Consider the following 15,443-nt stretch of genomic DNA (forward strand, 5'->3'; position numbering starts at 1 on the left):
ACTGTAGCTAACACGCTGACTACAGAGAAGTAGCTCATACAAACACACTTCAAAACATCCGAACCATCCCTTTTATCCTGGAATAGTAGATTATCTGGAGAAAAAAAGATCACATTCTTCAGCCTTAAACCCTCTGAAGGGACTTGAGCTGTTCTGTATGCCAGCTCGGCCACTCATCAGAAGTCCAATTACATCCTGACAGTGACAGAGACACGGAGCTAAATTAGCTGCCTCCTTCCAGCATATGCTTGTTTTGTGGCGCCTGTAATGTAGGAATGACATATTCATCAGCTACAGAACATTAACCCACAATAATAATGATCTACGATGTCAGAAAGCTGGCCGGACGCTCATTCAGTCAGAGCCTGCAGGAACGTGTGTGTGTGTGTGTGTGTGTGTGTGTGTGTGTGTACCTGGTCACACAGAGTTGCTATGAGTCCTTCCAAGTCGTGCTTCTCATGAATCACCATCTGTTTTTCCTCGTACTCCTGCTCCAACTGCATCTCCAACTGCCTTAGCTACACACCGAACACACACACACACACACACACACACACACACACACACACACACACACACACACACACACACACACACACAGAAACGCACACACCCAAAGACACACACAGACACCCACAGACACACCAACACACACACATGCTCAGAGAGACACACACCCACACCCACACACACACACACACACACACACACACACACACACCCACACCCAGATGAAAATGAAGATTACACTCCGGTATGCACTGGTGGAAAGTAACTAAGTACATTTACTCAAGACTTACTTGTATTTACATTTTCTGAGACTTTATACTTCTACTCCTATATATCTCAGAGGGAATAATACTACGTATTAAGTAATTTTTACTGCACTAAATATACCTGATAACTTTAGTTATCCAACAAATTAAAATCAATAAAACCAAATACAATCAACAAATAAATGATGATGCATCATTATGGATAAAGACACAACTTTATTGAACACTTGGGGAAATTCACATGCCAACAGGCAGTGTATATAAAAAGAAAAATATCTGTGAATATAAATAAAAAATAATTAAAATTAAAAGACTAAAAGCAGCAATGAAGAATAAAATATTTTTACATTCAAAATATAAATAATTGCCAATTCATTTCCTGTCTATCGATTAATCTATTTGTTTTGGTTACCTCAAATTTGTACTTAAGTTGCAGTAGGTAAGACTTATACAACTACCTTTCTGTCATATCTGCTGAAACTGACCATATGTTCCAGTAGAACTACATGAAGCAGGTCATTTAAAATAAATCCAGCTCCTCTGGCTCTTTCTGCTCATGCACACGCATTCATTCTCCCTTGTGGGGGGAGGGGTTTAGGAGACCGTTTTGGGCTTTAGCAGAAAGGGGGGAGGAGGGACTGAGAAGTTGTCAATGTTCAAATTCTTTGCCTAAGTCCTCGATCTTCTCAATCCTACCTACAGCACCTTTAAGTGAATTTACTTAGTTAGATTCGAGCATGTGTGTGTCAGCGTGACTGCAGAGAAGAGATGTAACAGGTTGCATAACATTATGAAACAGAGAGGGGAAAAAAACTAAGTGGATCATTCGGTGAAAAGAATTAGTTTCTCTCTTTCAGATGAGGAAGGACATTCAGAAAGAATCACCTGTACTTAAACAACCCAACACTGCTCTCTTAAACAACTCAGGCTATCACGTTCAGCCATAGAGCAAAAAATATTTCATACCAACGTTTGGACATGACTTCTTCGGGGTTATTGAGAATTTTTTACCAAACATGTTACACTTGTTATCTTATTTATAATCTCACGACTAAAAAAAATTATGTTTAATTTGTTAAAGGGGACATACTGTATTATGCTTTTCCGTATTTTCTGTCATATCTTTAATGGATTTTCATGTTAAACTTTTCCTCCCCTATAGTCTTCTATGCCTGGCCCTAAAACTCTTCCATAACTATGAGATACAGATCTCTCCGTTTTTTATTTCTTTTCCTTATCATGTTTTTTTTAATGTGTGCACTCTGTTATGAATGGTGCCGTGATGATGACTTGTGTTGTGTTGACGTACCCGTCTCTGAGAGGACTTGTGTACGTCCTCCAACTCCTCTTCTTTATCCTCCAACTCTTTCTGATGCATCAGCTTCATCCGCTCCATCTCCATCTCAAAGCGCATGTGGATCTGTCAGGGGAAAGTGAAAAGAGAAGAGAAAAGAGAGAAGAGGAAAGAGAAGAGAAAAGAAAGAAGAGAGAGAAGAGGAATGAGAGAAGAGGAAAGAGAACAGAAGAGAGAAAAAAAGAAGAGAGAACAGAGAAGAGAGAAGAAAAAAGAGAGAAGAGAAATGAGAGAAGAGAGAAGAGAAATGAGAGAAAAGAGAGAAGAGAAAAGAGAAAAGAGAGAAGAGAAATGAGAGCAGAGAGAACAGGGAGAAGAGGAAAGAGAAAAGAGAAAAAAAGAAGAGAGAACAGATAAGAAAAAAGAGAGAACAGAGATGAGAGAAGAGAAAAGAGAAATGAGAGAACAGAGAAGAGAAAAGAGAGAAGAGAAAAGAGAGAAAAGAGGGAAGAGAGAGAAGAGAAATGAGAGAAGAAAAAAAAGAGAAAAGACAAATGAGAGAAGAGAAAAGAGGGGGGAGAGAGAAGAGAAATGACAGAAGAGTTAACAGAGAGAAGAGGAAAGAGAACAGATGAGAGAAAAAAAAGAAGAGAGAACAGAGAAGAAAAAAGAGAGAAGAGAAATGAGGGACGAGAAAAGAGAAATTAGAGAAGAGAGAAGAGAAAAGAGAAAAGAGAGAAGAGAGAGAAGAGAAATGAGAGCAGAGAGAACAGAGAGAAAAGGAAAGAAAAGAGAAAAGAGAACAGAAGAGAGAAGAAAGAGAAGAGAGGACAGAGAAGAGAAATGAGAGAAATGAGAGAAGAGAGAAGAGAAATGAGAGAAGAGAAATGAGAGAAGAGAAAAGAAAAATGAGAGAATAGAGAAGACAAATGAGTACACTACTGTACACTACCAACAATGTAAAGAACCCAGAACTTAAGTTTTTATAAGCTGCCGAACCGAAAAAACTGAGCTTTTACGAAGACAAAAGTGGCAACAGACGAGAGGAATCAGCAGAGAGAATGGTGAGACACTAAGCTAACGTTATGTCCAACTATACGTGTCTGAAGTCTCTTTCATATAGACCTTAGTGGTCCCCTAATACTGTATCTGAACTGCCACTTTGCTCGTTTGAAAGCCATGATGTCTCTCTCATGGGTGGGCCAAATTCTCTGGGCGGGCAAAGCAGAGAAAGGGGAGGTAACCTTGCTCCTTATGACCTCATAAGGAGAAGATTCCTGATTGGTCCATCTGAGCTTTCATTTTCTCAAAGGCAGAGCAGGATACCCAGGGCTCGGTTTACACCTATCACCATTTCTAGCCACTGGGGGACCATAGGCAGGCTGGGGGAACTCATATTAATGTTAAAAAACCTCATAAAGTGAAATTTACATGCCATGGGACCTTTAATGTTAGACGTGAGATGGTGTCAGACTTTAATCTTTTCAAAGTTCAAGGTCTTCTAGGTGCCGCCCCAAAACGGCTCGGGTGCTGCACCTAAACCTTATAAGGGCAGGGGGAAACCCTGAGTGGGTCCCAGAAGCACCTGTTGTTGCTGCTGTATTTTGGCGCCGAGCGTGCTGATTTCCTGCGCTCTGTCGCTGGCCTGACTCTCCAGGAGGCGAAGCTGTTTCTTGAGGTCGGGGAGGGAATCGGCAGCGAGATCGACCGGCAGGCTGAGGTCACGGATCTGAGCGCACAACTCTTCCTTCTGCTTCTGCAGACGCTCAACCTCTGTCTGGCTCTCCTGCACGCACACACCCACACAAACACACACAACAAAATACATTTTGTTCAGAGACTTCAGTGTTTGTCCTCAGGTTACTGCAGCGCGTCTGGAGCGGAGGCCGGTTAAACGGCCTAATCTTGCTCGAGGATCCTCTTGCAGGTTTTGGCCACCTCGGGAGAAGAAACCGAACACGTAAGAGCACAGACAGAACAGAACAAAGACAATAAAGTGTTTCTGTGAGAGGAAATAAAAGGAAACAGGCTGTTCTACTAAACCTCTTATGTCTTTTTTACTATTGCCGTGTTACAAAAATGATTCAATGCAAACCAGATCTGCCGTTTAGTAAGGTCAGTCTAACGCTTATCAGTTCAATTTTCTAAGCACAAACGGACATTTGGAAAAACAGAAAAATGCGTTCAAATATCCAATTTTTCATTTTCTTCCACCTTGACAAATTAAAAAATTGGATCTTCGGGTGCCCAGATAGCTCAGTTGGTAGAGCGGGCGGCCATGTGTAGAGGTTTACACCTCGACGCAGCGGACCCGGGTTCGATTCCGGCCTGTGGACCTTTGCTGCATGTCATTCCCCCTCTCTCTCCCCTTTCACTTCTTCAGCTGTCCTATAATTAAAGGCCTAAAATGCCCAAAAAAATAATCTTTAAAAAAAAAAAAAATTGGATTTTTAACCTGTTTTTCCAATTTTTATGTTTTTATTCAGAGGATCAGAAATTTAGAAAATTCCAAAATTGCGTCTGGGCTCCAATTATTCAATACTGCTGTGGTATTCTCTCCCTCTACTTTGTGGAATATGCAGGTCATTTAGTGTATATGGACCAAAAAAAAACTAAACACTGATTAAATAAAAAACCGAAAATTGGAAAACAGTTTAAAGATCCAATTTTTTAATTTGTCAAGGTGGAAAAAAAATGAAAAATCTTAGAAAAAACTCAAACTTTCAGAAATTAAAATTGTAAGTTTACAAGAAAAAAAACTTGGATATTTTCTGAGATTATAAAGTCATACATTTAAGTCACCTATGAGCAGGGGAAGATCTAGAAAAATATTCATGGGGTGGCGAGAGGGGGGCAGGAATTTTTGATGGGTGGCGACATATGTCAGACGTATATGTACTGAATTTAATCAGTTATCACAATTTGATGAGAAATAGTATATACACACTACAAAACAGGCTCAGGCTGCCATTTACAAACTCATACAGACACACTTTATCTCATGCAATCAGTGTCCTGCATTTGAGGTTTCATTTGAACCAGTTCTTATTAGGAATAAGTGACCATACAATGTGATCTCACTTAATAGGAGATAGAAGTATGATAGAAGTAAGGGGCTTTATCACAGGAAAGGCATTAAGTTAAGACCCAGGTGATGAGTGGCAGATATGTGAGAGGGGAAGCAAACTGTTTTCGACTGTGTCAGAGATGCTGCGATGCAGCTTTTTCTGTTATAAACTGACTGTCAAAGTGGACAATAAAAGAAAGTTCTGTGGCGTTCATGGTTTCTGTTTGTTCATGTTTCACAAAGATAGAAATAATATCACATCCATACAGGGATAGTAGTATACAGCTGTTAAAACATAATAAAATATATGACACACTGGTATCGGATCGGTACTCGGTATCGGGCGATACACAAGTTCAGGTATCGGAATCGGTATCGGGAAGCAAAAAATGGTATCGGGCCATCTCTAGTTAGTACAAGATTAGGAACTGTTATTGATTAGTTCTAACCATCAGACTGTGTTAACACACACTAACATTTTAGCCTGGGAGAGGATTTCTAAGTTAATTTGTTTATTTTTTGTTTTTATATTTATTTTTTATATTTAATCTGAGCAATAGATCTAAAATACATTCTACACAAAATATAAAAACTCATCTCATCACAATTTCACACTGACATCTTTCCCTAATTATTAATATTTAAGCTTTGTCATTTGTTGTTCTTATTCATATCTAACTTAGTATACTATGCATCAACAATTTCCATACCGTGTGGACCAGCTCGACAGGAGATGGTTGGCGATGGCGCAGGAACTCTGCTTTCCCTTTCACTGTCTGAGCCCTGCACGTTATCTTGTCTCTCGCTTTCTCCCTCCTCCTCTCGGTGATGCTCTCCCTCCATATCTTCACCGCTGTCCCTGGTCGCCTTGGCCTTGTATTCTGTCTCTGTCACGTTTCTGTTGCCATTTTCTCTCTCCTTCCACCTCTTCTCTCTCTCCTTCCACCTCTTTTCTCTCTCCTTGCACCTCATCTTCTCCGTCTACCTTGCTCACTTGTTCATTTTCTATTTCTCTCGCCTTTCTCTTTGGAGACAAAAACGGAATATGCTACCTTTCCTCTTCATTTCTGTAAGATTCAAAGTAACAATGTTTTCCTTGACAGAGCTTTTGTAGCCTACTTTACACAGAACAAACGTCAGACCCAAAGTAACATTGTAGCCTATAGTTGGCGAAATAACGTTCTTCAACCTGATTTTTATCATCTCAAAATCAGCCTCGCAACTATGCTAGCACTGTGCTTTCGTTATAATTGCATTTCTTGATAGATAGTTAATCCGTTTTGACCTCTTTGCTCCTGTGTCTCCATTCATCGCGACTCCTGGCTCCCTCGCTTCGCGCCACTCAGTTTTCCAAACAAAACAGACTCTCTCCGCTCTAGCGCCATCTTATGCTGCATTCACCGCAGTCGGACATTGGAGACGCACGCTCGTAAATTGTCAAATTGGCCATAACTTTTACCGTAATTCGTTGCTGCCAACTGGGGTGGCAGCAGGGGTGGCAAGGCTTTCTTTTAGGGTGGCATTTGCCACCCTATGCCACCCCGGTAGATCTGCCCCTGCCTATGAGAGAAAAAAAAAACTTGAAAAAAGTGTTGTTGTTTTGGTCAAAGAACCCCATCGGTCCTGGCTCCCAAATGGTCAACCCGGTCTCACGACAGTTCGTGAAATGGTCACGTTAGTTTTAATCTATTTGATTCGTGTTTACGGGGACGTTTTTCTCGTTTTTTTTTTTGTGGTGGCCAGCACGAAATGGTCTATTGGGAGATTAACAGGTAAAGCAAACATTACACATGGGACGCGGTCCCCGGCCTCCTGGGTGAAAGTCCTGAATTGTTCGACCCATCCACCACCACCCCAACCTACGTTCTAATGCAGATTTTCAGCACTCATACTACTCGCTACCGTAGTCGTGCTTTGACCACGACATATGCTTCCCATCAGTGATGCCACGTAACGCGTTACTCTAATCTGAGCACTTTTTTCAGTAACGAGTAATCTAACGCGTTACTAATTCCTAAACCAGTAATCAGATTAAAGTTAGTTATCCAAGTCACTGTGCGTTACTATTTTTGTCATTTTCCTTTTAGTAAAAAGTCACGTATGCGACAAGTCACGTTTTCAGCATGAGGACAGTTCACGTCCTACCACGCAGAGACACAAACGTAAACAACAATGGAGGGAGGAGAGAGATGTAAATACAGACACTATTTAGAGTTTGTCTCAGTTAAAGACGTCAATATTAAGGTTGGTTGTACACTCTGTGCTGGTGGCGACAAAGTGCTATCTAGCTACAAAAACACCTCGTCACATTTGAAGAACCATTTGGAGTTGCAGCGATGCAGTCAAACCTACAGAGCAAGTCCCAGCCGGTGGTGGGAAGCAGAGCAGGAGGCCCCCCACCACCCAAACAACTAAAGCTGGACTTCTTGCACTTCGTGCAAAACCAGTAAGTGGAGAGTTGAAGAACTTGGTCGGGCAGTAGGCCTACGTTGTAGCGGAAATGCTGCCCTTAAACACGGCTGACTCGCTCTCTTTTGTGCCATAATAAACCAGATCCTACTACTGGCAACGCTGAGCTACCTCACAGTAAACCGGTTGTCATGTTTATGTTGAGGCTGTGGGGGGGGATGTCGGCAGCTGCTGAATGTAACTAATAAAGTAACTTGTAATCTAACTTTGTTACTTTTAAAATCAAGTAATCTGTAAAGTAACTGAGTTACTTTTTCAAGCAGTGTTTGCGAGCAGTGTTGCCAGAGTTACTTTGAAGTAACTCTGGCAACACTGCTCGCTACCATAGTCGTGCCGTGACCACAACATATGCTTCCCATTGAAATACATTAGTTTACATTTTCGTGCTGGCCACCACGGAAAAAAAAATGACAAAAACGTCCCCTTGAGCACGAATCAATGGATTAAATAACGTCACCATTAGGTTGAAAAGGTGGAATGAGCTCCCTATTGACATCAGAATGGCCGAAAGCCTACACATCTTCCGCCGAAGATGAAAAACACATCTCTTCCAACTACACCTCAGATAAACATGCATCAATGCATTTCCTTTATTTTCATGACTATTTACATCGTAGATTCTCACTGAAGGCATCAAAACTATGAATGAACACATATGGAATTATGTACTTAACAAAAAAAGTGAGAAATAACATAAAACATGTCTTGTATTTTAGATTCCTCAAAGTAGCCACCCTATGCTTTTTTTGATAACTCTGCAAACCCTTGGTGTTCTCTCAATGAGCTTCATGAGGTAGTCACCTGAAATGGTTTTACCTTCACAGGTGTGCCTTGTCAGGGTTAATTAGTGGCATTTTTTCCCTTATTAATAAAAAAGCAAAGGGTGGCTACTTTGAAGAATCTAAAATATAAGACATGTTTTCAGTTATTTCACACTTTTTTGTTAAGTACATAATTCCATATGTGTTCATTCATAGTTTTGATGCCTTCAGTGAGAATCTACAATGTAAATAGTCATGAAAATAAAAAGGAAATGCATTGAATGAGAAGGTGTGTCCAAACTTTTGGCCTGCACTGTATATATTTCTTGAAGCTGCACTTTCATATGTCTCTTTGTAGTTTTGCTTATTTAAAGCTAATGTACTTGCACTTACTACTTGTTGTCTGGAGTTTGCACTTTCAGGGTTGAAAGCACTTAAATGGAAGTCGCTTTGGATAAAAGCGTCAGCTAAATGACATGTAATGTAATGTAATGTAATGAAATATGTTCACTTTGCAAAGTCTGGATCAACCTCATCACACCACAGACACCACGGCTCGCTGTGTATTATGCCTGCTGTGGATGACCTCATCAAATTATATTTAGCATTTATCGAAGTTAGTGTTAAGCAAATACTTGTGATTTAGCCCAGAATCCCCTTTTATCAGAAGCATCCAGACTCTGAAGAGGCATGGCTGTAAATTGGGCCGATTCAGAAGAAAACAGCCAACTGATTTGGATGAGATTGGTTTAAAGAAATGCCAGTAAACCAAGAACACGTTTCTCTCCCATCCCAGAATGCTGTGTGGACTAGCCAGACCCTCCTCCGCTGCGCTGTGGAGGAAGGTCTATACACTACAAGCAGTGGCGTGTGTGATTTGATGAGGTTAATCCAACATTTCAAAGTGAAGGGACATGGTGAATTATGTGGTTCTTTGACATTTCTCATGACTTTAATCTTGTACATTTTGTACATTCATACATTTTCTCTTCCAGCTGCGTAATCTTTGGCTGTCGTAATTCACTTTTCCCAGAATCTGACATTATTGTATTAGCTTCGTCCTCTGCAAATCTATCTATTTAGTTTGACCACTGCATGTCTTTTATCTTCTTATTAATTCTTCTTTGAATTGCAACAACAAATATGAAGAAGCAGAGGTTGAATGCTGGACTGGATTGGGTTTGATGCAGCCCAGTGATTGTGGGATCTCTGCTATTTCATAAAGAATCATGACATACACATTTAAACAATCACAGTCTGTCATATGTCAAACGTACTGTTGACTCCACCAGTCTCTGACTCATCAATCCACGATGCAATTTGTGTCTTTCCGCCAGCTTCCTACACCACTTCATGAATCACATGTGACATCTGTAATTTCCACAATAGATTATGTGCTTGTTAGCAGGTCAACTTGATGAATGATGCCCATTGGCATTCTTCATTTCATCATCAGCGCCTCTCTTTGTGTATGCAAACTGTCAGCTGATGTTATTGTATCCCCCAACTCACAGAGGGAACCACTTATTGTGTCGATCTGTACGGTGGCCGACACGGTTCAACACAAATGCAAAAGCTACAATACAAATGCAAAAGGCACAACAGAAATGCAAAGGCAACAATGGAAATGAGCGACAACAGAAGTCTACGCATCGGGGTCAGCTGAGAAAATAAAGAGCATTTCATGTCACAGGTGACACCGTCGCGTAGACGGTCACTTTCGCTGTCGCTCATTTCCGTTGCTTTTGCATTCGTGTTGTAGCTTATTGTGACGATATGTACAGTGACCGGACGGTTTAACACAAATGCAAAAGCAACAATGGGAATGCAAAAGCCACAATACAAATACAAAAGCCACAATACAAATGCAAAAGCTACAACACAAATGCAAAAGCCACAATACAAATGCAAAAGCCACAACACAAATGCAAAAGCCACAACACAAATGCACAAGGCACAATACAAATGCAAAAGGCACGACACAAACGCAAAAGCCACAACACAAATGCAAAAGCCACAACACAAACGCAAAAGCCACAACACAAATGTGAAAGCTACAACACAATTGCAAAAGCCACAACACAAATGTGAAAGCTACAACACAAATGTGAAAGCTACAACACAAATGCAAAAGCCACAACACAAATATGAAAGCTACAATACAAATGTGAAAGCTACAACACAATTGCAAAAGCCACAACACAAATGCAAAAGCCACAACACAAATGCAAAAGCCACAACACAAATGTGAAAGCTACAACACAAATGCAAAAGCCACAATGGAAATGAGCAACAACGGAAGTGACCGTCTACGCAGTGGTGTCAGCTGTGACATGAAATGCTCTTTATTTTCTCAGCTGGCTTTTGCATTTGTGTTGAACCGTCCAAAAAAAGCCAGCTGAGAAAATAAAGAGCATTTCATGTCACAGCTGACACCACTGCGTAGACGGTCACTTCCATTGTTGCTCATTTCCGTTGTTGCTTTCGCATTTGTTGCTTTTGCATTTGTGTTGTAGCTTTTGTATTTCTGTTTAACCGTTTCGGCCACCGTAGATATGTCATTAACACTAATGGCACTGCAGGGCTGAACAGTGTGAAGTGTTTGCTATGTTCCACTCATGACTCATCAAACCAAACTCATAATCCGTTGTGCTGGAAGCTGAGTCATTACGTGTTATGATCCCCCAAGGTTTTCTTCATGGCTTTATACTCCGATGAATACAAAACCCACCTGGAGGTTGCGGCGCAGAGTGTATATCTCAGCCCCCAGAGCAGCGTTCTCCTGGAAAGCTTTGTCCTTCTGCTCTCTCTCAGTGTCAGCTTCCTCCAGAGCCTGAGTCAACTCGCTGTCAAACCTGAGGAGACACAAACACACAGAGACAGAAGATTTAGAAGAAGAAGGTTTAAACACTGCAGAACTGCTTTCATTCAACTGGACAAAAGTATAACCTTCATAAACCTTGATAATTGCAGCAACAAAACCTATTAAATGAAACCTTAAGAATCATTGAATCATTTAGTTCCACAGCTGGGGGACACAAAAGATGTGGAAATTATTCTGTGGAGAATCTTAAACCGTTATTTATCACGCTTTTTAAAACCGACCGGTGAAAGACCTTCAAAATAAAGTTTGCTTTGAACTTTCCTCCAAGTACTTTACTAAAAGATTTGGAGTCAAAGTGATTACAGAAGAGCACCAGCTCTTAAAATACACTCATTAATCTTGTTCCTGTTAATGCCGTTAACCCGACATTCAGCAGCACAAAGCAACATCTGATGAAAACTTCCTGTTGACTTCGAAGGACTTTGTTTCAAGAGGAAAAACAATCCTGACTTTGGCTTTTTCTAAACCTGTTAAAACCTGTGAAAACATGTCTTATATTTTAGATTCTTCAAAGTAGCCACCCTTTGCTTTTTTTATTAATAAGGGAAATAATTCCACTAATTAACCCTGACAAAGCACACCTGTGAAGTGAAAACCATTTCAGGTGACTACCTCATGAAGCTCATTGAGAGAACACCAAGGGTTTTGAGGAATCTAAAATATAAGACATGTTTTATGTTATTTCACACTTTTTTGTTAAGTACATAATTCCATATGTGTTCATTCATAGTTTTGATGCCTTCAGTGAGAATCTACGATGTAAATAGTCATGAAAATAAAAGAAACGCATTGAATGAGAAGGTGTGTCCAAACTTTTGGCCTGTACTGTATAGCACGACGTAAAAGTACAACAAAAATGCAGAGTCACGAAAGTAGTTGCAAAGCAAATAAAATTATGAAAATTGAATCAAAACAAAGCGACATTTCAGCAACTGTCGTTTTGTTTTCTGTAATGTTGTGTTTATTGAAATGCCTTTGTGTGTTGTCCGGGTGTTCTTCGGGGCCACCGTACATAGAGTCTTCTTTGAACGGATATAAAGAACGAGATGAAATTGGAACAGGATTCTATGAAGTTAAAGTGATGGTTCGGAGTAATTTCACCCTAGGGTCCTTTGCACCATGTCCTCGAGCCAAACACCCCCCCAGAAGCTTTTTTCACCTGGGTCTAACATTGGGAGAGTTAGCGTAGAGCAGCGTTATCAGCTGTATAGCTTAGCGCAGGGGCTAATGGACCCACGTTTGTATCTCTTAAATGATTCAACTAATAATGCCCGAAATTATACAAAACGTCTACAGTAGTACAAATAGTTTATGTACTCATAAAACGATGGATTGGAAAGTTTGTAAGTACCCCAGAAGTTTATGAACACTTGGCTGCTGGCTTCTGCTCTCTGCTGTTGTTGTTGCTGCTGTGAGACGAGTGCTTAGGGGCCGTCTACAAATTACAACACCGAAAAGAGATGCAACAAAAATAATTTTTAATTTAACTTATTTTTTTACAGTAAGTGCTGTAGTATAACTAGCAGGAGACAAGTAATAACTGAGATAAGTTTGGAGACATTACCTTATTTAATCACTAAATTAATAAATATTTTTGTTGCATCTCTTTTCGCTGTAGTAATTTGTAGACGGCCCCTAAGCACTCATCTAACTGCAGGCAGCAACAGCAGCAGCAACAGAAAGAAGAAGAGAGCAGGCAAGTGTTCATAAACTTCTGGTGTACTTACAAACTTTCCAATCCATCGTTTTTATGAGTGCATAACCTATATGTACTAGTGTAGAAGTTTGGTATCATTTCAGGCATTATTAGTGGGGTCATTTACGAGATACAAACGTGGGTCCATTAGCCCCTGCGCTAAGCTATTCAGCGGCTAACGCTGCTCTACGCTAACTCGCCCAATGTTAGACCCAGGTGAAAAAAGCTTCTGGGGGGGTGTTTGGCTCGAGGACATGGTGCAAAGGACCCTAGGGTGAAATACCTCCGAACCATCACTTTAAGGAGGCGAAGACAGGCCAGCGGGACACACCAACCTTCTCTGCTTGCGGTCCACGTCGTGCATGCGGCTCTGCAGGCTGTCGGCGAGCACGCGGGCGTCCTGCAGGTCAGAGGTCACGCGCCGACAGTGACGCTTCAGATCTGTCGCGCTCCGCCTGGACTGCTCCAGCTGGGCCTGCAGTGTCGCCACCTAAACACACACACACACACACACACACACACACACACACACAAGCGCACACAGACACAGACACAGACACAGGCACAAACAAACACACACACACACACACACACACACACACACACACACACAGAGACACAGACACAAACACAAACACACACAGACACACACACACACACACACAAAAGACACACAGACACACACAGGCACAAACACATGGACACAAACAAACACACACACACACGGGTACAAACACACAGATGCACACAAACATACACACACACACACACAGACACACGGCAACAATCACACAGATGTGCACACACACAGACACATACACACACAAGCACAAACACAAAAACAAACACATGGACACACACACAAAAACACACAGGCACACACGCACACGCACACACACACACACACACACACACACACACACACACACACACACACACACACAGGCACATACACACAGACGCACGCAAACACACACAGACACACTTGCACAAACACACAGATGTGCACACACACAGACACATACACACACACACACACACAAGCACAAACACAAAACACAAAAACAAACACATGGACACACACAAACAGGCACACACACACACACACACACACACACACACACACAGACACGGGCACAAACACACAGATGTGCACACACACAAACACAGACACACACACACACAAAACAAACACATACACATGGGCACACAAACACAGACACACAAAACAAACGCATACACATGGACACACACACACACACACACACACAAAACAAACACACACACACACACACACACACAGTGTTACCTTCAGACATGTAGTCTCCCCTGAGCCTCGGCGGCCACGTCACCGTGTCCCTCTCACCTTGGTGTCGAGCTGCTGGCGGCTCTCTCTCTCCGTCTCCAGTTTTTCCTCCGTCTGCTTGAGTCGTCTGCGCACAAATTCCACCTCCGTCTGGCAGCACTCCAGCTGCATGGCCAGCTCGCTCTCTGGGTGAGCAAACCGAGACGGGACTTTGTTAAGAGAGGCGACAGGCTCGTTTTTTAAAACCTGCCGACATTTCTCCGTCTCTGCTTTTAGCTTGAGACCAGCAAAAGGTGGAGTGGAGTTCAGATCCTTTGGTGAAGTAAAAAGCACTGTGAAAATACTTCACTAACAGTAAAAGTTCTCCATTTAAATTCTCATTTAAGTTAAAAGGTCCCATGGCATGAAAATTTGAAAAATTTCTAAAAGAAATTTAACATTAATATGAGGTCCCCCCAGCCTGTCTATGGTCCCCCAGTGGCTAGAAATGGTGATAGGTGTAAACCGAGCCCTGGGTATCCTGCTCTGCCTTTGAGAAAATGAAAGCTCAGATGGACCAATCAGGAGTCTTCTCCTTATGAGGTCATAAGGAGCAAGGTTACCTCCCCTTTCTCTGGTTTGCCCCCACCCCAGAAATGGCACATCCTAAGGAAAGCTCATTGTGGGACTGGCTCTAGTGGCTGTAATTCTGCACCAAGGCTGAATTTCAGGAAAGAGACTTCAGATACAGTATTAGGGGACCACTAAGGTCTATATAAAAGAGACTTCAGATACAGTATTAGGGGACCACTAAGGTCTATATAAAAGAGACTTCAGATACAGTATTAGGGGACCACTAAGGTCTATATAAAAGAGACTTCAGATACAGTATTAGGGGACCACTAAGGTCTATATAAAAGAGACTTCAGATACAGTATTAGGGGACCACTAAGGTCTATATAAAAGAGACTTCAGATACAGTATTAGGGGACCACTAAGGTCTATATAAAAGAGACTTCAGATACAGTATTAGGGGACCACTTAGATCTATATAAAAGCATCAAAAGAGCACCATGTCATGGGACCAGTATTGTCAGCAAAATGTAGTTAAAATGCTCATTGAGCAGTAACATGTTTCCTGACAGTGTCTTTGTGATGTTTCTAGATTAATATTCCTGCTGCATTCATGTGTATGTTGCATTTTGTTCTCA

General features: G+C 41.4%; 1 protein-coding gene across 2 annotated transcripts in view; it reads right to left on the reverse strand.

Annotated features, from left to right (window-relative positions):
• The window catches only part of myo18b (myosin XVIIIB), a 93,584-nt gene that overhangs the window by 20,748 nt on the left and 57,393 nt on the right, over nt 1-15,443 (reverse strand). For both annotated transcript variants that reach the window (XM_028601104.1, XM_028601105.1), the window contains exons 28-33: nt 14,314-14,438; nt 13,283-13,437; nt 11,099-11,222; nt 3,656-3,856; nt 2,086-2,196; nt 414-518 (exon numbers count right to left, since the gene is read on the reverse strand). In XM_028601104.1, the coding sequence (XP_028456905.1) occupies nt 414-518; nt 2,086-2,196; nt 3,656-3,856; nt 11,099-11,222; nt 13,283-13,437; nt 14,314-14,438 (821 nt within the window). The remainder of the gene's footprint in view (nt 1-413; nt 519-2,085; nt 2,197-3,655; nt 3,857-11,098; nt 11,223-13,282; nt 13,438-14,313; nt 14,439-15,443) is intronic.

This window comes from Perca flavescens, chromosome 16 (genome assembly GCF_004354835.1).
Source record: "Perca flavescens isolate YP-PL-M2 chromosome 16, PFLA_1.0, whole genome shotgun sequence".
In the NCBI taxonomy this organism is placed as follows: Eukaryota; Metazoa; Chordata; class Actinopteri; order Perciformes; family Percidae; genus Perca; species Perca flavescens.